Source organism: Lampris incognitus, chromosome 5 (genome assembly GCF_029633865.1).
Source record: "Lampris incognitus isolate fLamInc1 chromosome 5, fLamInc1.hap2, whole genome shotgun sequence".
NCBI lineage: Eukaryota > Metazoa > Chordata > Actinopteri > Lampriformes > Lampridae > Lampris > Lampris incognitus.
This window is the reverse complement of record NC_079215.1, coordinates 69,500,742-69,526,781: the sequence shown is the minus strand read 5'-3', so window position 1 is coordinate 69,526,781 and position 26,040 is coordinate 69,500,742. Positions and strand designations below refer to the sequence as shown.

General features: G+C 48.4%; 1 protein-coding gene across 3 annotated transcripts in view; it reads left to right on the top strand.

The window, feature by feature from the left end:
* eml6 (EMAP like 6) overlaps positions 1-26,040 on the top strand; it is a 133,432-nt gene that overhangs the window by 2,844 nt on the left and 104,548 nt on the right. For all 3 annotated transcript variants that reach the window (XM_056279933.1, XM_056279932.1, XM_056279934.1), the window contains exons 2-3: positions 20,892-21,051; positions 24,479-24,577. In XM_056279933.1, coding sequence (XP_056135908.1) covers positions 20,892-21,051; positions 24,479-24,577 — 259 coding nt within the window. The remainder of the gene's footprint in view (positions 1-20,891; positions 21,052-24,478; positions 24,578-26,040) is intronic.

Genomic DNA, 26,040 nt, shown 5'->3' with positions numbered 1-26,040 from the left:
CTAAGTGCTGGACTGTCTCAGGGTGTCTCTGCACAGCCTGCATCTTGGGTCTTGTCTGGTGTGGTAGACCCCTGCCTCAACCAATCTGGTGCTGAGTGCCTGTTCTTGCGCTGCTATGATCACAGCCTCAGTGTTGTCCTTCAGTCCAGCCTTTCCCATCCACTGGTAGGATTTCTTGATTAGCTACATCTTCTGTCAATGGTACATCCCATGGAGGGGCTTGATCTTCCATGATACCTCCTCTTTTTCTTCCTCCATACTCTCTGTCTTCTGCTGCCTGAGGTACTCACTCAACAGTTCATCCTGGGGCTGGGGCGGGGGGGCTCTTTCTGATGTACTCATGGATGTTCCTTATTTCATTCTGGATAGTGGCCCTGACATTCACTAACCCTTGGATCTTATCTTTTTGCTTATTGTAAAGTCTCAGGCTGCTGGAGTTCAAGTGGAACCCTCTGTGCATTGCGAGGAGTTTCTGTGCCCTGATATATGTGGCCTTTATCTCCTCCTTTTGCCATCTTATATTCCAGCTGGGTATCTGTTGACTGGTAGGACATATGTATTGATAACTTGGATCTTGTTCTTCCCATTGAGCTGGTTTCTCAGGACCTGCCTCACTCTCTGGAGATATTTGACTGTAGCTGACCTGCTTGCTGCCTCCTCGTGGTTTTCATTTGCCTGTAGAATACTCAGTTGAATATGTATTTACAATTGTACATTTGTATTAAGCAAACATTGTGTTGCACATCAGGTTCAAAGATGTAGTGCACATTGTAGATATACTATAGGTGAGACATCTTGACCAGAAGGGGCTGTTTACAAAGTGTCATGTTTATATCATAAGTGACTGTTATTGCACCAAGCTGTTAAGTGTTCATCAGAGAGATGGCCTGTGGGAAGAAACTGTTCCTATGTCTGGTGATTTTGGTGCATATTGCTCTGTAGTGCTTGCCAGAGGGTAGGGGTTCAAACAGGCTGTGACCTGGGTGTGGGGAGGTCTGTGCTGATTCTGCCTGCCCATTTTTGAGCTCTAGAGGTGTACAACTCCTGCAGGGTGGGCAGGGGAGCACCAATGATTTTTTCTGCTGTCCTTATTGTTTAATGTAGTCTGTTCTTATCCTGTTTGGTTGCTGCTCTGAATCAAATCACGACGGATGTGCACAGGACAAATTCAATGACTGCAGTGTAGAACTGGCTCAACAGCTCCTGTGTCAGACCAAATTTCCTCAATGGACCTATCGCTCAGTCCCACCCCTCGAATGCAGACGAGCCAATGGCAGTGTAGTACCAAATGCACGTGGGAGCTCACTCAGACATCTAGAGCTAACGACTCCATTAAGTAGCATCAGAGTTGCATCAGAAGTCGTGGTTTTTGTGATGTTTTATGGCTATAAGTTGAACAAAAATTGTCAAACGATGTGCATGGCGTACATGCAGGATTAACGTTAGTTAATTGAACGTAAATTAATTTATCTTACCCTGCGGTGCATGAACAATGCTGGTCCTGGATGATGTCATCTGCAATCGTGATGACCTCGAGATGAGGCTTTTCCCTTTTGCATTGTGATCTGTAAACTCTTGCCTCCAATTTAAGCTTGTCACCCACCATATCTAGTTTTAAATTTTGTAAATATCCCTCCATAGCATAGTGAAGTCCTTTTTGGTGGCTTCTAGATGAAATCAGGTCCTTCTGTCTCCAAAAGTTATGTATAGCCTCTTGGGATATAGTTTTGACACTGATAGCTGCCATTGTAACTCTCTACTCAGCCTGGGTAGCTTGTCCAAGTTAGCAACAGTAACTAAGGGGGGCGGGACTTAGCGATAGGTGAATTGCCACAGAAAGAACATCCTCTGCTGGGCCTTTCTGAGAATGGAGTTGATGTTGGTCTCCCACTTCAGGTCTTTGCTAATGGTAGTTCCCATAAACTTGAAGGTCTCCACGGTTGACACAGGGCTGTTGAATATTGTGAAGGGGAGCAGTGCTGAGGGATGTCTTCTAAAGTCCATTGTTATCTCCACAGTCTTGAGCGTGTTCATCTCCAAGTTGTTCTGACTACACTAGAGCTCAACCACCTGCCGTTGTGCAGACTCATCGCCATCCTGGATGAGTCCAATGACTGTAGTGTCGTCTGCAAACTTCAGTAGTTTAACAGATGGGTCCTTGGAGGTGCAGTCATTGGTACAGAGGGAGAAGAGCAATGGGGATAGGACACATCCCTGGTGGGCACCAGTGCTGACTGTCCATATACAGGAAGTGACTTCCTCCAGCCTTACCTGATGTTTCCTGCCTGTCAGGAAATATGTGATCCACTGATAGATGGTGGGGGATACAGTGAATTGGGGGAATCTGTAGGAGAGGATTTCTGGAATGATGATGTTGAACGCCAAGCTGAAGTCCACAAACAGGATCCTTGCATATGTTGCTGGGCAGTCAAGGTGTTGCAGGATGTAGTGTTGCAGTCTCATGTTGACTGCATCATCCACTGACCTGTTAGCATGATAGGCAAACTGCAGGGGGTCCAGCAGGTGTCCTGTGATATTCTTCAGGTGGACCAACACCATTCGATCGAAGGTCTTCATGATCAGAGCAACAGGCCTGCAGTCATTCAGTCCAGTGATGGAGGGTTTCTTTGGGACTGAGATACTTGAAGGTTGGAGCCAGTCAGTCAGCCAGGCTTTAAGACAAGATGGGGAGACATTGTCTGGACCTGGTGCTTTCCTGGTCTTCTGTTTCTTTAAAATCCAGCTCACATCCTCTATATGTATCTTGAGCGCAGCTTGAGTATCGGGGGGGAGTAGGGGGGTTTCCAGAGGTGTGATGAGGGCTGTTGTCATTTGGCTGGAGTTGGTGGGGGGGTGAATTTGTCTCTCTCAAACCTGCAATAGAAGATGTTCAGGTCGTCAGCCAGGTCTTTGTTTGCCTCAGCTATGGGGGAAGGTCTTCTATAGTTTGTGATGTCTTGTAGGCCCCTCCACACTAACATAGGGTCGTTGGCTGAAAACCTGTTTTTCAGTTTTTCAGTGTAGCTTCTTTTAGCCACTCTGATCTCCTTTGTCGGTGAATTTCTGGCCTGCTTCTACAAGGCTCTATCTCCGCTGCTGTAGGCATCCATCTTGGCCTGCCGAAGTTGTGAACCACGGCTTGTTATTGTTGTATGTGCAGAAGGTCCTGGTAGGCACACACATTTTCACAAAAGCTATGAAAGAACCCCCAAGTGGTCAAATGACACATTATTATTTTTTTATTTTTTGCACATCCTCTGGAAAGGGTCCCAATTCCATATACCAAGTACCAAGTACCAAGGAATCCAACGGTACCTCATTTTTTAAAATCGGGCATATAGTTCAAAAGTTACATCTATAAATGTACCTTCAACTTTGACCTGTTGAAAAGAATCATGGGACAGTCACCAGTAAATGTGCCAAATTTCACAGCTTTTTACGATACAGTTCTACGGGCTGCCACAGACACCCGAGACAAGGGAAGAAGCAGAAGACAAAACCGAGGAAGAATAATGATAAATAGTGATATAATAATAGTGATGCACGGGTCAGGGTTTTTTTAATACCCACATCCACATGACCCATTATGAGAGCCAATCCGCACTACCTGACTCACTAACTACTACTACTACTACAGAAGGGAAGAGGGGGACTAGTAATGAAATGTGTTGGAGAAAAGGGAGAAGGTGGACTAGTAATGAAATATGTGTTGGACAGAAGGGAAGAGGTGGACTAGTAATGAAATGTGTTGGAGAGAAGGGAAGAGGTGGACTAGTAATGAAATGTGTTGGAGAGAAGGGAAGAGGTGGACTAGTAATGAACATGTGATGGAGAGAAGGGAGAAGGTGGACTAGTAATGAAATATGTGTTGGACAGAAGGGAAGAGGTGGACTAGTAATGAACATGTGATGGAGAGAAGGGAGAAGGTGGACTAGTAATGAAATATGTGTTGGACAGAAGGGAAGAGGTGGACTAGTAATGAAATGTGTTGGAGAGAAGGGAAGAGGTGGACTAGTAATGAAATGTGTTGGAGAGAAGGGAAGAGGTGGACTAGTAATGAACATGTGATGGAGAGAAGGGAGAAGGTGGACTAGTAATGAAATATGTGTTGGACAGAAGGGAAGAGGTGGACTAGTAATGAACATGTGATGGAGAGAAGGGAAGAGGTGGACTGGTAATGAAATATGTGTTGGACAGAAGGGAAGAGGTGGACTAGTAATGAACATGTGATGGAGAGAAGGGAAGAGGTGGACTGGTAATTAAACGTGATGGACAGAAGGGAGGAGGTGGACCCGTAATGAAACGTGTTGAACAGAAGGGAAGAGGTGGACTAGTAATGAGACGTGATGGACAGAGGGGAGGAGGTGGACTAGTAACGAAACATGTTGGGGAGAAGGGAAGAGGTGGACTAGTAATGAAACGTGTTGGAGGGAAGGGAAGAGGTGGACTAGTAATGAAACATGCATTGGACAGAATGGAGGGGGGGGGACTAGTAATGAAACGTGTTGGAGAGAAGGGAAGAGGTGGACTAGTAATGAAACGTGTTGGAGAGAAGGGAAGAGGTGGACTAGTAATGAAACGTGTTGGAGAGAAGGGAGGAGGTGGACTAGTAATGAAACGTGTTGGACAGAAGGGAAGAGGTGGACTAGTAATGAAACGAGTTCGAGAGAAGGGAGGAGGTGGACTAGTAATGAAACGTGTTGGAGAAAAGGGAGGAGGTGGACTAGTAATGTAACGTGTTGGAGAGAATGGAAGAGGTGGACTAGTAATGAAACATGCATTGGACAGAATGGAGGGGGGGACTAGTAATGAAACGTGTTGGAGAGAAGGGAAGAGGTGGACTAGTAATGAAACGTGTTGGAGAGAAGGGAGGAGGTGGACTAATAATGAAACGTGTAGGAGAAAAGGGAGGAGGTGGACTAGTAATGTAACGTGTTGGAGAGAAGGGAAGAGGTGGACTAGTAATGAAACGTGTTGGAGAGAAGGGAAGAGGTGGACTTGTAATGAAACATGTTAGAGAAAAGGGAGGAGGTGGACTAGTAATGAAACGTGTATTGGAGAGAAGGGAGGAGGTGGAGCAGTAATGAAATATGTGATGGACAGAATGGAGGAGGTGGAAAAGTAATGAAACGTGTTGGAGAGAAGGGAGGAGGTGGACTAGTAATGAAAAGTGTTGGAGAGAAGGGAGGAGGTGGACTAGTAATGAAACGTGTTGGAGAGAAGGGAGGAGGTGGACTAGTAATGAAATATGTTGGAGAGATGGGGGAAGAGGTGGACTGGTAATTAAACGTGATGGACAGAAGGGAAGAGGTTGACTGGTAATTAAACGTGATGGACAGAAGGGAAGAGGTTGACTGGTAATTAAACGTGATGGACAGAAGGGAAGAGGTGGACTAGTAATGAAACGTGTTGGACAGAAGGAATGAGGCGGACTTGTAATGAAACATGTGCTGGACAGAAGGGAGGAGGTGGACCCGTAATGAAACGTGTTGGAGAGAAAGGATGAGGTGGACTAGTAATGAAACGTGATGGACAGAGGGGAGGAGGTTGACTAGTAACGAAACATGTTGGGGAGAAGGGAAGAGGGGGACTAGTAATGAAACGTGTTGAAGAGAAGGGAAGAGGGGGACTAGTAATGAAACATGTTGGAGAGATGGGGACGAGGTGGACTGGTAATTAAACGTGATGGACAGAAGGGAAGAGGTGGACTAGTAATGAAACGTGTTGGACAGAAGGAATGAGGTGGACTAGTAATGAAACATGTTGGACAGAAGGGAAGAGGTGGACTAGTAATGAAACGTGTTGGACAGAAGGAATGAGGTGGACTAGTAATGAAACGTGTTGGACAGAAGGAATGAGGTGGACTAGTAATGAAATGTGTTGGACAGAAGGAATGAGGTGGACTAGTAATGAAACGTGTTGGACAGAAGGAATGAGGTGGACTAGTAATGAAACGTGTTGGACAGAAGGAATGAGGTGGACTAGTAATGAAACGTGTTGGACAGAAGGAATGAGGTGGACTAGTAATGAAATGTGTTGGACAGAAGGAATGAGGTGGACTAGTAATGAAACGTGTTGGACAGAAGGGAGGAGGTGGACTAGTAATGAAACGTGTTGGACAGAAGGAATGAGGTGGACTAGTAATGAAACATGTGCTGGAAAGAAGGGAGGAGGTGGACTATTCAATTCAATTCAATTCAATTCAATTCAATTTATTGTCATTAAAAACAATGTGCAGGAGGCACATGTTAAAAACGAAATGAGGGCTGTGGCTTCACCAGACAGTGCAAGACAGACAGACAAACACAGCAAACACAGTATAAGATATACACACATGAAGACCAAAAGCTAAAAATAAGTTAAAAGAGAGCTGGAGTACAAAATATTTAACAATATCTACAGACATTCAGTGGGTGGCCAGGTTCAGGTGAGCAACAGCTTGTGGAAAGAAGCTGTTTTTGAGCCTGGTAGTGCGGGCTCTGAGGCTCCTGTAGCGCCTCCCAGAGCACAGGGGGGAGAACAGTCCATGGTTGGGGTGGGTGGGATCTCTGCTGATGCTCAGACCCCTTCGAAGGCAGCGTTTGTGATAAATGTCTTTTATGGCTGGGAGCTGGGTACCGGTGATATGCTGGGCCGCCTTGACAACCCGCTGCAGAGCTTTCTGGTCTACTGAGGTGCAGTTGCCGTACCACACTGAGATGCAGATGGTCAGGATGCTCTCTATGGTGCAGTGGTAGAAGTTGGTGAGAATTTTGGGGGGTAGACGGGCGCTCCTCAGCCTCCTCAGGAAATGCTGGCGTTGTTGGGCCTTTTTCACAAGGGCCTGGGTGTTTAATGTCCAGGAAAGGTCCTCGCTGATGTGGACTCCAAGAAATTTAAAGCTGGAAACACGCTCCACTTCCACCCCATTGATGCGTATGGGGGAGTGGCTGCAGCTTCTAGACCTCCTGAAGTCCACAATTAGCTCCTTTGTCTTCTGCACATTAAGGACAAGATTGTTGGTAGTACACCATGATGTGAGGTGCTCAATCTCGTCTCTGTAGGCCATCTCGTCATTGTTGGTGATATGGCCAATGACTGTGGTGTCATCTGCAAACTTAACTATAACATTTGAAGGGTGAGTTGGCAGGCAGTCGTGGGTAAAGAGGAAGAAAAGGAGGGGGCTCAGAACACAGCCTTGAGGGGCACCTGTGCTGAGGGTCAGGGTGGAGGTGGAGTGATCACCTAACCTAACAGATTGAGGTCTGTTGGTCAGGAAGTCCAGGGTCCAGTTACAGAGGGAGGAGTTGAGGCCAAGGGAGAGGAGTTTGGTGGTTAGTTTGGCGGGGATGATAGTGTTGAAGGCAGAGCTGTAATCTATAAACAGCATCCGGATGTATGTGTTGTTAAGTTCAAGGTGGGTCAGAGCAAAGTGCAGGGCAGTGGCAATGGCATCCTCAGTAGACCTTTTGGGACGGTAGGCGAACTGATGTGGGTTGAATATGGGGGGGGTAATGTTTTTGATGTGAGCCAGAACCAGTCTCTCAAAGCACTTCGTGGCCATGGGGGTGAGTGCTATGGGTCGGTAGTCATTCAGACATGTGGATGTTGGTTTCTTGGAGACAGGAATGATAGAGGTGGTCTTAAAGCATGCCGGGACTTTAGATTGGGACAGTGAGAGGTTAAATACAGGTGTGAAGACCTCAGCCAGCTGGTCGGCACATTCCCGGTAGACCCAACCCGGTAATGAAACATGCGTTGGACAGAAGGGAGGGGGTGGACTAGTAATGAAACATGTTGGACAGAAGGGAGCAGGTGGTAGGAATGGCCCGTCAGGTAGGATGCAAACATTGAGAGTGCAGAGCCTGTGACACCCAGCCCCTCGAGGGTAGAGAGGAGGATCTGGTGGTTCACTGTGTCGAACACAGCTGACAGGTCCAGGAATATCAGGACAGAGGAGAGAGAGTTTGCTCTCGCAGCGTGCAGCGATTCTGTCACTGCAAGGAGGGCCGTCTCTGTCGAGTGACCCACCTTGAACCCAGACTGGCTGTGGTCCAGGAAGCTGTTCTGGTGGAGGTACAAAGAAAGTTTGTTAAAGACAGCACGTTCGAGAGTTTTGGATAGAAAGGGTAGAAGGGAAACTGGTCTGTAGTTTTTGACGTCAGAGAGCTTAAGTGATGGTTTCTTGAGAACGGTAGTAATCAACAGCAAATATTGTCTGTTGATTACTACCGATGCTTTGGAGCTCAAAAAATAGTCTTGGAACAGTTTACCAGAACCCGCCCATTGTGGGTTGACCCGCACATTACTTAGGGTGCCTATACAGGTTTGCTGCTTGGCCCCGAAAAAGAAAAGGTAGAAACACATAGAAGGCCTAGGCAGCTTTGCTGCTTGCCCCCCCCCAAAATGTAGAAACACTCAGGGTGCCTACACCAGAATCACTGCTTGGCCGCCAAAGATGAAGAAGAAGAATAATACTAGGAAAAGGTAGAAACACTTAGGGTGCCTATGCAGCTTTAGTGCTTGGCCCCAAATAAGTGAAGGTAGAAACACTTAGGGTGCCTATGCAGCTTCAGTGCTTGGCCCCCAGAAAGATAATGCTTAATAATAAGAAAAGGTAGAGACACACAGGAAGTCTAGGCAGCTTCGCTGCTCAGCCTCCAAATATGTAGAGAAACTCAGGGTGCCTATACCAGATTTGCTGTTTGGCCCCCAAAGATGAAGAAACATAATATTGTGGCAGGAATGAGGAAAAACACAGGAGACCAAGGCGAGTTTGATGTTTATTCCTCAACTCCTAAAACCAACTGCAGCAGGAACAACCCTGCACCGGCGAGCCCGGGAACGTAAACCACGCCCCCAGCTCACAGTCCTGCTGGGTGAGAGGCATAGCCCCTAGTGTCCGCCACACAGCCCCCCCCCCCCGAACACCCAGAAGGGACTCCTGGAAAGAAAATTAGTGTCTCACTGGAGGCTTAAGCAGCCTGCCATAACGGCTGCGCCGTCCCTCAGCCGAAACCGTAGGTGAAACACAGTCCAAAGCCGGCTGAGAAGCAGAACGCTGAACCCGTGAAGACACTGCCGGGGTCCTGGAAGGAGGACGACCCCGACGGGGAACCTGGGCTGGAAACACAACTTCGCCTGCCACCCTGTGCGCCGGTTTAAGCCTATCAAGCGTGACACGCTCCCTACGCCCACCCATATCCAGCACAAAACCCTTAGGACCCGTCTCAAGAACCCGAAATGGGCCATCGTATGGGGGTTGGAGGGGCGAGCGGTGAGCATCATGCCGTACAAAAACAAAACGAGCCGACATGAGCTCCGCAGGCACGAACGACCGCGGAACACAGTGGTGAACGGGACCTGGAACCCGAGTGCTGTCGGACAAAAAAGGGTAAACGGCCGGACGGGGTCGAGGAGCGGGACTCCCAGGCAAAAATTCCCCAGGGACGCGGAGCGGCTGACCGAGCACCAGCTCAGCGGGTGACGCGTCGAGGTCCTCCTTAGGAGCCGGACACAACCCCAGCATAACCCAAGGTAAACGATCCACCCAGTTACCATCCGAGAGCGCAGCGCAGCACTGCCTTGAGCAACCGGTGAAAACGTTCACACAACCCGTTAGCCTGAGGGTGATACGCGGTAGTGCGGTGTACCTGCACACCCAAGGATCGCGCAAGTGCCGACCAGAGCTCTGACACGAACTGGGGGCCCCTGTCTGAGGTGATATCTGACGGAGTGCCGAAACGGGCAACCCAGGAGGAAAGAAACGCACGTGCAACGTCCGCAGATGTTGTGGAGGAGAGAGGGACAGCCTCTGGCCACCTGGTGGTCCGATCTACCATTGTGAGCAGGTGCGTAAAACCCTGTGAAGAAGGTAGAGGGCCCACCAGGTCCACATGCACGTGGTCGAAACGTCTGGCCGGGATCGGAAACGGTTCGAGGGGCGACTTAGTGTGCTGGTGGACCTTAGCGCGTTGGCACGCCACACATGCAGCCGCCCACCCCTTGACGTCCTTGCGGAGGCCAGGCCAGACAAACTTGGAACCGACCAACTTCACCAACGCCCGAACTCCAGGGTGCAAGAGGGAGTGAATCGAATCGAAAACTCGACGGCGCCAGGCCACTGGAACAACGGGGCGGGGACGGCCGGTGGAGACATCGCAGAGGAGGGCAGGACTGCCTTCCTGCATCACAGCGTCCTCTAGCTTGAGACCGGTACGCGTTGACCTAAGGGCAAGGACGTCTGGGTCGCTGGGCTGGTCGGCAGCCATAGCGGAGAAATCCACACCGAGGTGCACAGGACACACAAGCACACGCGACAGACAATCAGCAACAGGGTTGGACTTCCCGGCCACATGCTGAATGTCCGTTGTGAACTCGGAGATCGCCGCTACGTGGCGCTGTTGACGAGCAGACCACGGCTCAGTCACCTTGGACATGGCAAAAGTCAGCGGCTTATGATCCACATAAGCCATGAATGGGCGACCCTCCAGCAGGAAGCGAAAATGCCGGGTTGCAAGGTGCAGTGCCAGCAACTCCCGGTCAAAAACGCTGTACTTGCGCTCGCTATCTCGCAGTTTGTGGCTAAAAAATGCGAGGGGCTGCCACGCATTCGCCACATGCTGTTCAACCACAGCCCCCACGGCTAGGTCAGACGCGTCGGTTGTTAAAGCTATGGACGCCGTGGGTGTGGGATGGGCGAGGAGGGCAGCATTAGCCAGGGCGCACTTAGCTCTGTCAAAGGCCCGGACCTGTTTGGGAGTCCAGTCGACAGGGTCGTTAGCCTTCTTAAGCCGCAGGGCTTCGTAAAGTGGCTGAAGGAGGTGAGCAGCGCGAGGGAGGAAACGGTTATAGAAATTCACGATTCCCAAGAATTCCTGCAATGCCTTAACAGAGACTGGGCGGGGAAATTCCGCCACCGCTTGCACCTAAGAAGGCAACGGGACTGCGCCTTGCGGCGAAATGCGGGGACCCAAGAAGTCAATCACCGGCAGTCCAGACTGACACTTGGCCGGGTTGACTATCAGGCCGTGTTCGTCCAGACGACGGAAAACCTGTTTCAGGTGCGCCAGGTGCTCTTCAGCTGACGGACTGGCCACTAATATGTCGTCGGGATAAACGAACACGAAAGCAAGGTCACGCAACACCGAGTCCATCAGCCTCTGAAAGGTTTGCGCTGCCCCCTTCAAGCCAAAAGGCATGCGCATGAACTCAAAAAGCCCAAACGGGGTGATCACTGCGGTCTTGGCCACGTCCTCTGCGCGCACGGGAACCTGATGATAGCCGCGCACCAGGTCCACCTTAGAGAAAATAGTGGTACCTGCCAGGCGTATGGAAAAGTCCTGTATGTGTGGGACGGGATAGCGGTCATTGGCGGTGACGTTGTTCAGGTGGCGAAAATCACCGCAAGGCCGCCACGACCCATCTGCCTTGGGCACCATGTGAAGCGGCGAGGCCCACGGGCTGTTGGAACGCCTCACTATACCCAGACGCTCCATGATGGCGAACTCCTCCTTAGCTGGAGTCCATTTTACCGCGTCGAGGCGCCGCGTGCCCCAAAACTGGCGGTCCCAGAGTGGGAATGAAATGTTGTACCCCGTGTTTAGTAACCGCGGTGGAAAAGGCAGGTGTAGTCACCGATGGAGAATCCACCAGCAAACGCTGAAAAACATCACCTAATGCTAAAAAGTTAGCGGGTGTTAACGGCCCGGCTCCCCCTGTCTCGCACGGAACAGTGGCGAAAGACACAGCATCAATTAAACGGCGGTTCGCAACATCAACCAGCAGACCATTAGCACACAGAACATCCGCCCCGATAATAGGAACAGTAATGGCGGCCACTACAAAGTCCCACTCAAAATGGCGCCCGTGGAAGCAAACAGTCACCAACCTTGTGCCAAACGTCGCAATGGACGAACCGTTAGCTGCACTCAACTGTGGGCCGCCGCCTTCGGCCGACCTGTCTGTCTTAGCAGGAGGGAGTAGGCTCTGTTGCGAGCCTGAGTCCACCAGAAACCGTCTTCCTGACATCGAGTCCTTAATGAAGAGCAGCTCACTACGTCCGCCAGCGCCCACAGCTGCTACTGTGCGCTGCCCTGGAGTTTCCCGCCGCCTCAAACGTGCACGGAGGGACGCAGCGCCTCGCTTTACCGCCGAACCGCTGGTGGAAGAAACAGAGGCCTCTCCCGCGCCGTCTCCGGGCAGTCACTCCAGCCAGCACTGCCGGGTCCGCGTCCTCCGACGCCGGCTGCAGAGGCTCCGATGCCACACTCTGCACATAGAACCGTCTGGTAGCCAGCAGGACCCGATCGGCCTCCTCAGCCAAATCTCGGCAGTCACCAGCGCCCAGACATGGGGAGTTAGCCAAAGCCGCGCGCACAGGAGACGGGAGCTGGCGCAGGAAAACGTGCGGGAAAAGGAACCCACCTTCGTCCGAGCCTAGCAGCGACAGCATATTGTCCATGAGATCCACAGCCGTCCCGTCGCCCAAACCGGATAGGGAAAGGATCCTATCTGCCCTCTCTGCGGCAGATAGGCTGTACCTCCGGATCAGAAGATGTTTGAGGGCGACGTATTTATCGTGTTGCGGGGGGGGGGGCGCGCAACAGCTGCATGGCCCGGCGTGTGGACTGCTGGTCCAGCGCCGCGACGACCAGATAGTGTCTGGAGTCGTCCGCGGAGATTCCACGCAGGTGGAACAGCGCCTCGACATGCCGGAACCACGAGGCCGGGTCGCTCTGCCAGAACTCTGGGAGTTTCACAGCCGCGGCGAGAACGGCCGGCTGTGAGAGTTGGGGCGGCGTGGCCGAAGTGGATTCACACTCCTCTTCTGATCCAAACATGTTTAATTCGGGGTCACCAATGTGGCAGGAATGAGGAAAAACACAGGAGACCAAGGCGAGTTTGATGTTTATTCCTCAACTCCAAAAACCAACTGCAGCAGGAACAACCCTGCACCGGCGAGTCCGGGAACGTAAACCACGCCCCAAGCTCACAGTCCTGCTGGGTGAGAGGCATAGCCCCTAGTGGCCGCCACAACATTAAGAAAGGGTAGAAACACTTAGGGAGCCTACGCAGGTTTACTGTTTGGCCCCCAAAAAGATCCATCCATCCATTCATTATCTGCACCGCTTATCCTGCTCTCAGGGTCCCAGGGATGCTAGAGCCTATTCCAGCAGTCACTGGGCGGCAGGCGGGAAGACACCCTGGACAGGCCGCCAGACCATCACAGGGCCGACACCAACACACACACACACACACATACACATACACGCATACCATTCATACCTAGGGACAGTTTAGTATGGCCGATTCACCTGACTTACATGTCTTTGGACTGTGTGAGGAAACCGGAGAAACCCGGAGGAAACCCACACAAAAGACGACCCAGAACGACCCCCCAAGGTTGGACTACTCCTGGGCTCGAACCCAGGACCTTCTTGCTGTGAGGCGACCGCGCTAACAATTGTGCCACTGTGCTGCCCCCTAAAAGATGAGGAAGAATAATAAGAAAAGGTAGAAACACTTGGGGCTGCTATGTAGCTTTAGTGCTTGGCCCCTAATAATAAAAGGTAGAAAGACTTGGGGCTCCTATGCAGCTTCGCTGCTTGGCCCCCAATTAAAACTGCCGTTGTTGTGAAAATGTGATTAACTCTTCCTGAGAAACTCTCCTGCTTGTCAACATAATGAAACAGTGCTAGTTAGCGCACTAGCTAGCTGTCAATAAAGAGTCTTGTGAACGCAGTCTGCTGAAAATTGGCTGTGTTGCGGTGGCGCTAAAAGAGTTATAGAACATCTAAATGTGAGGATGAAGAAAAGACACTCCTAACGTTATTATTCCACAGTAAAACATGGCTGCCTGGCCTACGATGCTGTAGCTGGAGTGGATCTTTAACAATGAAGAAGATTCATGTTCACCAGTTGGCATGGCTCTCAAAGCTCAAGTGTTCCCATGTTAGCAGGTGGAAGTCAGTTGTAGAGAGGTAGCATAAGTCCAGTGTGAGGTAGGCTGAACTGTTCACATTTCTAACTGGTGTTGGTCTGTATGTGTCTGAATTATGGAAGACCTTAAAACTATTCACATAATCCATCTGGCATCATCCTTCACTTAATTCCCTCATATTCAGCTAATAGTGGGACCATAGATCATGTGGCGGCAACCCCCTCTCCTCTCTCTCCCCCTCTCTCTCCCTCTCTTGCTTTCTCTCTCTCTTGCGCTCTCTCTTGCCCTTTCCTCTCTCTGGCTCTGGCTCTCTCTCTCTCTCTTGCTTTCTGTCTCTCTCTTGCTCTCTCCCTCTCTCCTCTCTTGCTCTCTCCCTCTCTCCTCTTGCTCTCTCTCTCGCCCTTTCCGGCTCTGGCTCTCACTCTCTCTTTCTCTCTTGCTTTCTGTCTCTCTCTTGCTCTCTCTCTCTTTGGCTCTGGCTCTCACTCTCTCTTTCTCTCTCCCTCTCTCCTCTCTTGCTCTCTCCCTCTCTTGCTCTCTCCCTCTCTCTTCTCTCTCTCCCTCTCTCTTCTCTCTCTCTCTCTCTCTCTCTCTCTCTCTGTGTCTCTCTCACCACTCACTCACACTTGGATGAATTGACTCCCTACGTCAGCAGATGTTGCTTGAGGCACAGCTGTAGGCTGTGGTTTGACCTACATGTAGACTGTGGTGACAGTATGTGTGTGAGGATTAAACACTAACATACACAGTGACTGGTTGTTTTGCAGGACGAAGTGAAGGTGAGACGTGTCTTCCACATCTTATCTGTCTCCTTCATCCACATCCCTGTTAGCTGCAGGAATATGGCAGCTGTTCTTCAGGGGAACCCTATAAAACAGGATTTTACCAATGCCAAAAAATGGTAATATACAAAATTCAGCAGTAAATATGATGCTGTAAATAGAGATACTACACAATTTACACTAACACTCGTTGACACAAGACGCAGCTCCCAGTGGATATGGACAAGGAAAGTTCCATAAGCTAAAATAATATAAAAAAATTAGTTAATTACTACATTTGGTAAGGCGGCATGGTGGCGCAGAGGTTAGCGCGGTCGCCTCACAGCAAGAAGGTCCTGGGTTCGAGCCCCGGGGTAGTCCAACCTCGGGGGTCATCCTGGGTCATTCTCTGTGTGGAGTTTGCATGTTCTCTCTGTGTCTGCGTGGGTTTCCTCCAGGGGCTCCGGTTTCCTCCCACAGTCCAAACACATGTAGGTCAGGTGAATCAGCCATACTAAATTGTCCCTAGGTGTGTGTGTGTGTGTGTGTGTGTGTGTGTGTGTGTGTGTGTGTGTGTGTGTGTGTGTGTGTGTGTGTGTGTGTGTGTGTGTGTGTGTGTGTGTGTGTGTGTGTGTGTGTGTGTGTGCGAGCCCTGTGATGGACTGGCGGCTTGTCCAGGATGGCTCCCCACCGGCCGCCCAATGGCTGCTGGGATAAGCTCCAACATCGCCGCGGCCCTGGGAGCAGGATAAGCGGTTTGGATAACGGATGGATGGATGGTTAATTACAACTATAGTATCTAAAATGTCAATATACACCTATCTAGCATCATTAAAGCTACAATCCTGAATCTCCTGGTTTTATTGTAAGTGTGTCTCCTATACCTACATGGTATGTTATGGTATGCTGTGGTGTGGTATGGTATGGTAAGTTATAGTATGGTGTGGTGATGTGGTGTGGCATGGTAAGGTATAGTGTGGTGTGGTGGTGTGGTGTGGTGTGGTGTAGTCTAGTGTGGTGTGGTGTGGTGAAGTGTGGTGTGGTGTGGTAAGGTATGGTGTGGTGATGTGGTGTGGTATGGTATGGTGTGGTGATGTGGTATGGTGTGGTGGTGTAGTGTGGTATGGTGTGGTGATGTGGTGTGGTATGGTGTGGTGTGGTATGGTACCACCTATATGTTGGTAAGGTGAGTGTTGTCTGAGTTCCATCCTACGTAAATGAATGAGAGTCAGCAGGGCTGTGGTGTCAGAAACAAGCATAAAACCTGATAGAACCTGAGTTGTACTTAGTGATGTAGTACTGTGTGTTGGTAAAGGTCTTCTACCAGCTTGTTCTGTCATATCTGCTGGTTCGACACAACACCTTCACTTCTTCAAGCTCAACACTACCTGCCTTCTCTTTCCTCATTTGGCTGCTGTGATGAAGATGGGAAACACCATGCACCCTGCCATCTTTCCTGTCAAAAACACCAACCATTCACATCAAATACTACTGAAGTCTGTAGCAGGGTGTCCGCGGATCCTTAAAAAGGCTTAAATTCATGTATCTAAATTAAAGGCCTTAAAATGTCTTAAATTCATTAAAAATGTCGGAAAGTGGTATTAAATTCATTACTCCAAGGTCTAAAAAAAGAACTGTCCGGGAGCAGAATATTTCTTCTTCTTCGTTTGTGTTGTGCAAAGATGAACGTAGCTTGGGTTGCGTGCAGAGCGCGAGTCATTCTGGTGACTAGTTGCAGTCGTGACCAGAGTATATAGGCTGCTTTTCCACTGCAGCTAATTATGTGAGGCGGCGGTAAATAGACCGTTCTATGGTGCAAGGCATACGTGTGTTCAGCCAGCGACGTCTATTGGTCAGATAGAATCGCTTACAGAAGCCTCTGGAAACCGGAAATCCACAGCAGAGAGGAAAACTCTGAGCAGAGGTAAGTCACGTTCCGGTAGCTCAGCAAAAATAATAAAATAACGCCTTTTAAAACGAACGAAAAATCTGTTGAACACCTAAACTGACATAAGATAATGTTTGACACACACTTGTACGGTACATATTCATTCCACCACGTGCTATTTTCATGAATTCCAGGTTCGTATCAGGCGCACCTGTTAGCTATAGCATGCTATTCCCTGTAATTAAAACAAATATGTATCCCCATAGACAAATTAATGACCTGGATGATGCGATACCATGGCAATATTACCTGCAACTCACGGTTGTAGGTATTATTAATGTAACTAGTTATCCAAAAGAATACCAATGTTTGTTTTACTGAGCGGTTAATTGCTAAATGGTATAGCCTATACAGAATTTGGCGGACAAATGCTACCTAAGTCATGACAAAATGGCCGCCGAGAGAAGAAGAAAAGTTGATGCTAGAATTGATCGGCCGGATGGAGGGGGGAGGGACCTCCGCTGCGCGCTCTGCTGTGATTCGTTGTTTTGTCATCAAACGCTCACAGCGAATCAACCAATCACAGCAGCGTGTAGTTTCTAGCAGCTTTTTCAACATGGAGGAGGACTTCAGCTTATCTGATTGCAATCGCGCGAAATTCCGCCAATCAAATGTTTAAATATTCGGTCTGAACGTCAAGAAATGCCGTTACAACATCAGCGTGTCACAAAACATACATTTGTTTAACCATTTCGATAAACCTGCACTCGCGCGAATCAGATGTTTAAATATTCAGCTGTTGGGCGTTAGGTCTTACCAACCATATGCATATATTTTGTTGTAGATCTTGGTCTTAAATTCCGTTCCAAGTGGCATTAAAAAGGTCTTAAAAAGTCTTAAATTTAACTTAGTGAAACCTGCAGATACCCTGTGTAGAGTCTGGATATTCCTGGATTAGTTATTGTCTTTAATACACCCGAGGTAGAATCAAAAAGGACATTTGTTTGCGTGTAAATCTCGAAAGTATTTATCGCCAGTCCGGGCAGAACCAGGATTCTAGCTGTATGACGTCATCCCAGACGTTGAACTCTAGGACTGATGCGATCCGACAGCCAGAGGAAAGTGCTGATGTTGAAAATATGCTGATGTTTGCTGATGCTGCCACAGGGAGTAAGATCTATTTTCAGAACTGTAAGTTGAGGCTGTCATCTTTTTTCTCCACCCTACCCTACAACCAGCACAGAAACAAGTCGGCTCAGGGTTCTTGTCATTCCAGTCACGCAGGTCTACAAATGAGATGAAATGTGTTTCTCAGTGGACCAGTAAACATTTAGTGGACAGAAGACTCCTCTGATTTATGTCTTCATTACCAACCAGTCAAGATAGAAACAGGACATCCAGCTGTATTGTCATATAGTCCTAATGTCTCTGTCAAAACAACTTGTATAGAAGTCTTAAATGTCGACTGGAAATCAGATGGAAGTGGATGGTGTAATTACTGTTGTCACCTCTGGTAGAAACCACAAGAATTACTGGGAAAAGCTAAATACTGAGTGAGAGCGACCTGGCAAGATTAAAACGTGACAGAAGAAAAGACATGAGGACGATGAGTCGCTCTATTTTACTGGAACCACAGAGAGACAAACCATCAAATCTCCAATCACATCACAACCAGACCAACAATAAGAGCTCAACAGAATCACAACGGAGCATCAGGATACCAGTACAACAACTGAAAGTACAAAGACTAAAACAGTCAAACAGGAAGAAGACCGGGTAAGAACTTTCTTAAACTGAATTCAGGTGATAAGTCTGCTCCAGTATGAACTGCAGGACTGGATGAAGGCAGGACAGTTCAGATGCACACATGAACCAGTCTATACAACCGCCAAAATGCCCTGCTGCTCAGGACTGGTCAGCTCCCAGTATCCAACAGTAGAAGACTGTGGTTGTATTGGTCAGCTCCCCATGGCTGACAGAAGAAGACTGTGGTTGTACTGGTCAGCTCCCAGTAATCAACAGTAGACAGTAGAAGGCTGTGGTTGTCCTGGTCAGCCCCTAGTGACCAACAGTAGAAGACTCATTGTACTGGTCAGGTCCCAGTATCCAACAGAAGTCTGGTTGTCTGTCACCTCTCTATCATCCATGATCATTCCGTCACTGTCTCTGTCATGACTTTGGTCTCTCACATCCAACATGTGATGCTCATTCTCCTGTTACTGTCCTCATCAGCCTCAGTTTGATCATCACTGCATTATTTAATGAGAGCTCAGAGGTGAGGATGGTTTGAAATGTGTTCATGATACTCTGACCAATCAGAAAGCCAAGCCTGTATTCTCGCTTACCTCACCATGGACTGTGTGATGGTAGATGTCACACATCCCACAATACACTACTATACACTGCTATAGTATGGTAAAGCAAGCTTGACTTGGGCAGAGTAATGTGAGTTTGCACTTCTGTGGTACGAGTGTGTATTTCACTAGCATTCATTTCATTCAGTCTCATCTCTCTTCTCATCATCAGCCGCTTCGCTGGGATCGGGTCACGGTGGCAGCAAGCTAAGTAGGGCACTCCAGATGTCCCTCTCGCCAGCAACACCCTCCAGCTCCTCCTGGGGGATCCCAAGGCGTTCCCAGGCCAGATTGGACATTTAGTCCCTCCAGTGAGTTCTGGGTCTACCCCAGGGTCTCCTCCCAGTTGGACGTGCCCGGAAAACCTCCAAAGGAAAGCTCCCAGGAAGCATCCTAATCAGATGCCGGAACCACCTCAACTGGCTCCTTTTGATGCACAGAAGCAGCGGCTCTACTCCGAGCTCCCTTCGGATGTCCAAGCTCCTCACCCTATCTCTAAGGCTGAGCCCAGACACCCTATGGAGGAAACCCATTTCAGCCACTTGCATCCGTGATCTCACCCTTTTGGTCAGTCCCCAAAGCTCATGGTGAGGGTTGGAACGAAGATTGACTGGTAAATTGAGAGCTTTGGCTTCCGGCTCAGCTCCTTCTTCACCACAATGGTCCGGTACAATGTCTGCATTACTGCTGATGCTGCACCAATCTTCCTGTCAATCTCCCGCTCCATCCTACCCTCACTCGTGAACAAGACCCCGAGATAATTGAACTCCTTTACAACTCATCCCCAACCCGGAGGGGGCAATCCACCATTTTCCAGTAGAGAACCATGGCCTCAGATTTGGAGGTGTTGACTCTCATCCCGGCCATTTCACACTCGGCTGCAAACCGCCCCAGTGCCCGCTGGAGGTCGTGTTCTGATGAAGCCAACAAAACCACGTCATCTGCGAAGAGCAGAGATGCAATTCTGAGGTTCCCGAAACGGACACACTCCTCACCTTGGCTGCGCCTTGAGATCCTGTCCATGAATATCACAAACAGAATTGGAGACGAGACAACCTTGGCGGAGTCCGACACCCACCAAAAACGTGTTTGACTTTGTGCTGAGAATACAGACACAGCTCTCACTTTGGTTATACAAGGACCGGATGGCTTATAGAAACTGCCCTTGTACCCCATATTCCCGCAGTACCCCCCACAGAGTGCCCTGGGGTACACGGTTGTAAGCCTTCTCCAAGTCCATAAAACACATGTAGACTGGCTGGTCAAAATCCCATGCCCCCTCAGCACTTCCACAAGGGTAAAGAGTTGGTCCGTTGTTCCACGGCCAGGGCGGAATCTGCATTGTTCCTCCTGGGTCCGAGGTTCAACAGTCGGTCAGAGCCTCCATTCCAGCACCCTAGAGTAGACTTTCTCAGGGAGGCTGAGCAGTGTAATGCCTCGATAATTGGAGCACACCCTCCGGTCCCCTTTTTTAAATATGGGACCCACCACCCCAGTCTGCCACTCCACAGGTACTGTCCCCGACCTTCACGGGACACTGAAGAGATGTGTCAGCCAAGACAGCCCAACAATGTCCAGAGCCTTCAGCATCTTGGGCGAATCTCAATCTCATATTCTGACCAGCTCTATCTTAATCCATGTCTTGACCCAATGGACTAACCTGGCAGTGGTTACTACGAAGGACATGAGGCTGGCATCAGTGAGTCTAGAAACAGATTTAATAAAATGATGAAAATTTGTGGAAAGCACTGGAGTACAACCAGCTGACAGAGCACTACAGCATTTTAACATGCAGCTGGATAAGAATTCTTAAGATTTGTTTAAACAAAATGGTGGTGTGGTGCAGAGCATACCTTAAACTTTGCAACATGACAGGGAAAAAAGGAAAATGAATGTCGTTAACATGTCTCTCCAGCCTAGAATGTTGATTGTCTCTGTCTGTTTGTCTGTCTGTCTGTGTCTGCCAGTCTGTCCATCCATCCAGATAAGATCCAGGTTGCGACAGGTCAGGTGGGAAAGGATCCATACATCTGTGTCTGGGATACCTACTCCATGCAGACTGTCTCCATCCTGCGGGATGTGCACACGCATGGTGTGGCTTGCTTGGCCTTCGACTCAGATGGACAGGTGAGTGACCCTCCATTTAGGACTTATACACCTCCAGACTCAGGAAACGGGCAGACTACATCACTGCAGACCCATCACACCCTGGTCACAACCTGTTCCAACTCCTCCCCTCTGGTAGGCGCTACAGAGCATTGTACCCCAAAACAGCCAGATATAAAACCAGTTTCTTTCTGCAGGCTGTCATTCAAATGAACACTTAACACTGTCAATGATTCAAACCATGTAGTATATATACTGTACTGTACATATTGTATATACTGTACTGTACATGTTGTATATACTGTACTGTACATGTTGTACATACTGTACTGTACATGTTGTATATACTGTACTGTACATGTTGTATACACTGCACTGTACATGCTGTATATACTGTACTGTACATGTTGTATACACTGCACTGTACATGCTGTATATACTGTACTGTACATGTTGTATATACTGAACTGTACATTGTAGGTATACTGGTACACTCTGTCCTGTACATCTACCTCAGGCATGTATGTCAGTAAGCTGCTAACGTGTATTTCAGCATCTCTGATATATTCTCTGCACCACTGCACTTTATCACCTCTTATTTCATCTGTATAAGCCAGTCCTTGTGTATATACATATGTGAAGGTGGAACGACCATCCCTGAACCGGGTGGGGGGATGGGGGGGGCTAAGAGTACGTGTGTCACCATCTTACAATGCTGTGGTTGCAACTATTCCCCAATCCTCTGTGAATACTACACGTGACCATTATAACTCTAGTTAATGGTCACACCATATTTACATATGAAACTGGTCGTTGGTCTCGGGCTATACCACTGCATTGTTTATAAGGGTGGGGACACCTGCAGTCAGGTGAGACATCGTAATGTTTATAAGGGGTGGGGACACCTGCAGTCAGGTGAGGACGCTGTGTTGTTTATAAGGGTGGGGACACCTGCAGTCAGGTGAGACACCGTATTGTTTATAAGGGGTGGGACACCTGCAGTCAGGTGAGGACACTGTATTGTTTATAAGGGTGGGGACACCTGCAGTCAGGTGGGACACTATTGTTTATAAGGGTGGGGACACCTGAAGTCAGGTGAGACATCGTAATGTTTATAAGGGGTGGGGACACCTGCAGTCAGGTGAGGACGCTGTGTTGTTTATAAGGGTGGGGACACCTGCAGTCAGGTGAGACACCGTATTGTTTATAAGGGGTGGGACACCTGCAGTCAGGTGAGGACACTGTATTGTTTATAAGGGTGGGGACACCTGCAGTCAGGTGGGACACTATTGTTTATAAGGGTGGGGACACCTGAAGTCAGGTGAGGACACTGTATTGTTCATAAGGGTGGGGACACCTGCTGGCAGGTGAGACTGAAGAGGACACTTAGATGATGATGAAACGTTTCTGTCAGCAGATGTTGTGTCCACATGAAGTGAGTCTACCTTGTGTGGTCGTCAGACCTGGTTATTGAGCATAGGGACCATGTGTTAAATGTGCTGAATGTGTTTTCAGACCAGCCTGCCTGTGTGCTCTTCCATCACCACAACACAGCTACTCTGGGTCCACATGTGGTGGTGGACAACACAGCTGCTCTGATTCCACATGTGGTGGTGGACAACACAGCTGCTCTGAGTCCACAAATGGTGGTGGACAGCACAGCTGCTCTGCTTCCACATGTGGTGGTGGACAACACAGCTGCTCTGGTTCCACATGTGGTGGTGGACAACACAGCTGCTCTGGTTCCACATGTGGTAGTGGTCAACACAGCTGCTCTGGGTCCACATGTGGTGATGGACAGCACAGCTGTTCTGGTTCCACACGTGGTGGTGGACCACACAGCTGCTCTGGTTCCACATGTGGTGGTGGACAGCACAGCTGCTCTGGTTCCACACGTGGTGGTGGACAACACAGCTGCTTTGGTTCTACATGTGATGTTTGACAACACAGCTGCTCTGGGTCCACATGTGGTTATGGACAACCCAGCTGCTCTGGGTCCAAATGTGGTGGTGGACAACACAGCTGCTCTGATTCCACATGTGGTGGTGGACAACACAGCTGCTCTGCTTCCACATCTGGTGGTGGACAGCACAGCTGCTCTGGTTCTACATGCGGTGTTGGACAACACAGCTGCTCTGGGTCGACAAGTGGTGATGGACAGCACAGCTGCTCTGGTTCCACACATGGTGGTGGACAACACAGCTGCCCTGGTACCACATGTGGTGGTGGACAACACAGCTGCTCTGGTTCCACATGTGGTGGTGGACAACACAGCTGCTCTGGTTCCACACGTGGTGGTGGACAACACAGCTGCTCTGGTTCCACATGTGGTGGACAATACAGCTGCTCTGGGTCCACACGTGATGGTGGACCACACAGCTGCTCTGGTTCTACATGTGGTAGTGGACAGCACAGCTGCCCTGGGTCTATACGTGGTGTAGGACAACACAGCTGCTCTGCTCTGGTTCCACATGTGGTGGTGGACAAGACAGCTGCTCTGGGTGGTGGACAACACAGCTGCTCTGGGTCCACAGGTGGTAGTGGTGGACAACACAGCTGCTCTGGGTCCACAAGTGGTGATGGACAGCACAGCTGGTCTGATTCCACACATGGTGGTGGACAACACAGCTGCCCTGGGTCCACCACCACATGTGGAACCAGAGCAGCTGTAGTGTCCACCACCACATGTGGACCCAGAGCAGCTGTATTGTCCACCACATGTGGAACCAGAGAAGCTGTGTTATCCACCACCACAAGTGGACCCAGAGCAGCTGTGCTGTCCACCACCACATGTGGAATCAGAGCAGCTGTGTTGTCCACCACCACATGTGGACCCAGAGCAGCTGTATTGTCCACCACATGTGGAACCAAAGCAGCTATGTTATCTACCACCACAGGTGGACCCAGAGCAGCTGTGCTGTCCACCACCATTTGTGGACCCAGAGCAGCTGTGTTGTCCACCACCACATGTGGAATCAGAGCAGCTGTGTTGTCCACCACCACATGTGGACCCAGAGTAGCTGTGTTGTGGTGATGGAAGAGCACACAGGCAGGCTGGTCTGAAAACACATTCAGCACATTTAACACATGGTCCCTATGCTCAATAACCAGGTCTGACGACCACACAAGGTAGACTCACTTCATGTGGACACAACATCTGCTAACAGATGACACACCATCTGCTGTGGAAGCACAGCTGCTCTGGTTCCACGTGTGGTGGTGGACAACACAGCTGCTCTGCTCTGTTTCCGCATGTGGTGGTGGACAACACAGCTGCTCTGGGTCCACAGGTGGTAGTGGTGGACAACACAGCTGCTCTGGGTCCACAGGTGGTGGTGGACAACACAGCTGCTCTGGGTCCACAGGTGGTGGTGGACAACACAGCTGCTCTGGTTCCACACGTGGTGGTGGACAACTTATTTATGTACTTATGTGTTTTATTTTTCAGCGGCTGGCGTCGGTGGGTCTGGATGCCAAAAACACAGTGTGTGTTTGGGACTGGAGGAGAGGGCGGGTGCTCGCCACTGCAACGGGACACTCTGACCGGGTACCACAGCGGGCGGGGTGGTAGTGGTGGTGGTCCCACTGTAGAGATGAGAAGTATTATAGCATGTTATCAGTATAGTCAATACTTAGCAGATAAGAAATAAAGCACATAGTTACTGTATTAAAGAATTAGCATATATAGTCACTTCCTCCTGGAGGGATGCAGCAGTTCATATGGAACCCAGGTGTAGCGGGAACATGTTACTTCCTGCAGCATATAATTACTACAACACATGATTAGCATATGAGAACTTTTGTACACATTTACCATAGAATAACTACAGCACATAGTTAATAGAGGTATAACACATAGTAAGTATGTATTTACTATAACACATAGTTATCATAGAGTTACTACACCATATAGTTAACAGAGTTATAACTCATAGTAAGTATGTATTTACTATAGTGCATAGTTATCATAGTCACTACACCATATAGTTAATACAGTTATAACACATAGTATGTATTTACTATAACTCAGTTATCATAGAGTTACTACACCATATAGTTAACAGAGTTATAACACATAGTAAGTATGTATTTACTATAGCGCATAGTTATCATAGTTACTACACCATATAGTTAATACAGTTATAACACATAGTATGTATTTACTATAACTCATAGTTATCATAGAGTTACTACACCATATAGTTAAGAGTTATAACACATAGTAAGTATGTATTTACTATAGCGCATAGTTATCATAGAGTTACTACAGCATGTAGTTAACAGAGTTATAACACATAGTAAGTACGTATTTACTATAACACATAGTTATCATAGAGTTACTACAGCATAAACTTAACAGAGTAACAACACATTATGTATGTACTATAACACATAGTTATCATAGAGTTACTACAGCATATAGTTAAGAGTTATAACACATCAAGTATGTATGTACTATAACACATAGTTATTATAGAGTTACTACACCATATAGTTAACAGAGTTATAACACATATTAGGTATGTATGTATTATAACACGTAGTTATCATAGAGTTACTACACCATATAGTTAACAGAGTTATAACACATATTAGGTATGTATGTACTATAACACATAGTTATCATAGAGTTACTACAGCATATAGTTAACAGTTATAACACATTAAGTATGTATGTACTATAACACATAGTTATTATAGAGCTACTACACAACATAGTTAATAGTTACAACACATAGTAAGTATGTATTTACTATAGTGCATAGTTATCATAGTTACTACACCATATAGTTAATAATTGAGTTATAACACAATATGTATTTACTATAACTCATAGTTATCATAGAGTTACTACACCATATAGTTAACAGAGTTATAACACATAGTAAGTATGTATTTACTATAGCGCATAGTTATCATAGAGTTACTACAGCATATACTTAATAGAGTTATAACACATAGTAAGTATGTATTTACTATAACACATAGTTATCTTAGAGTTACTACAGC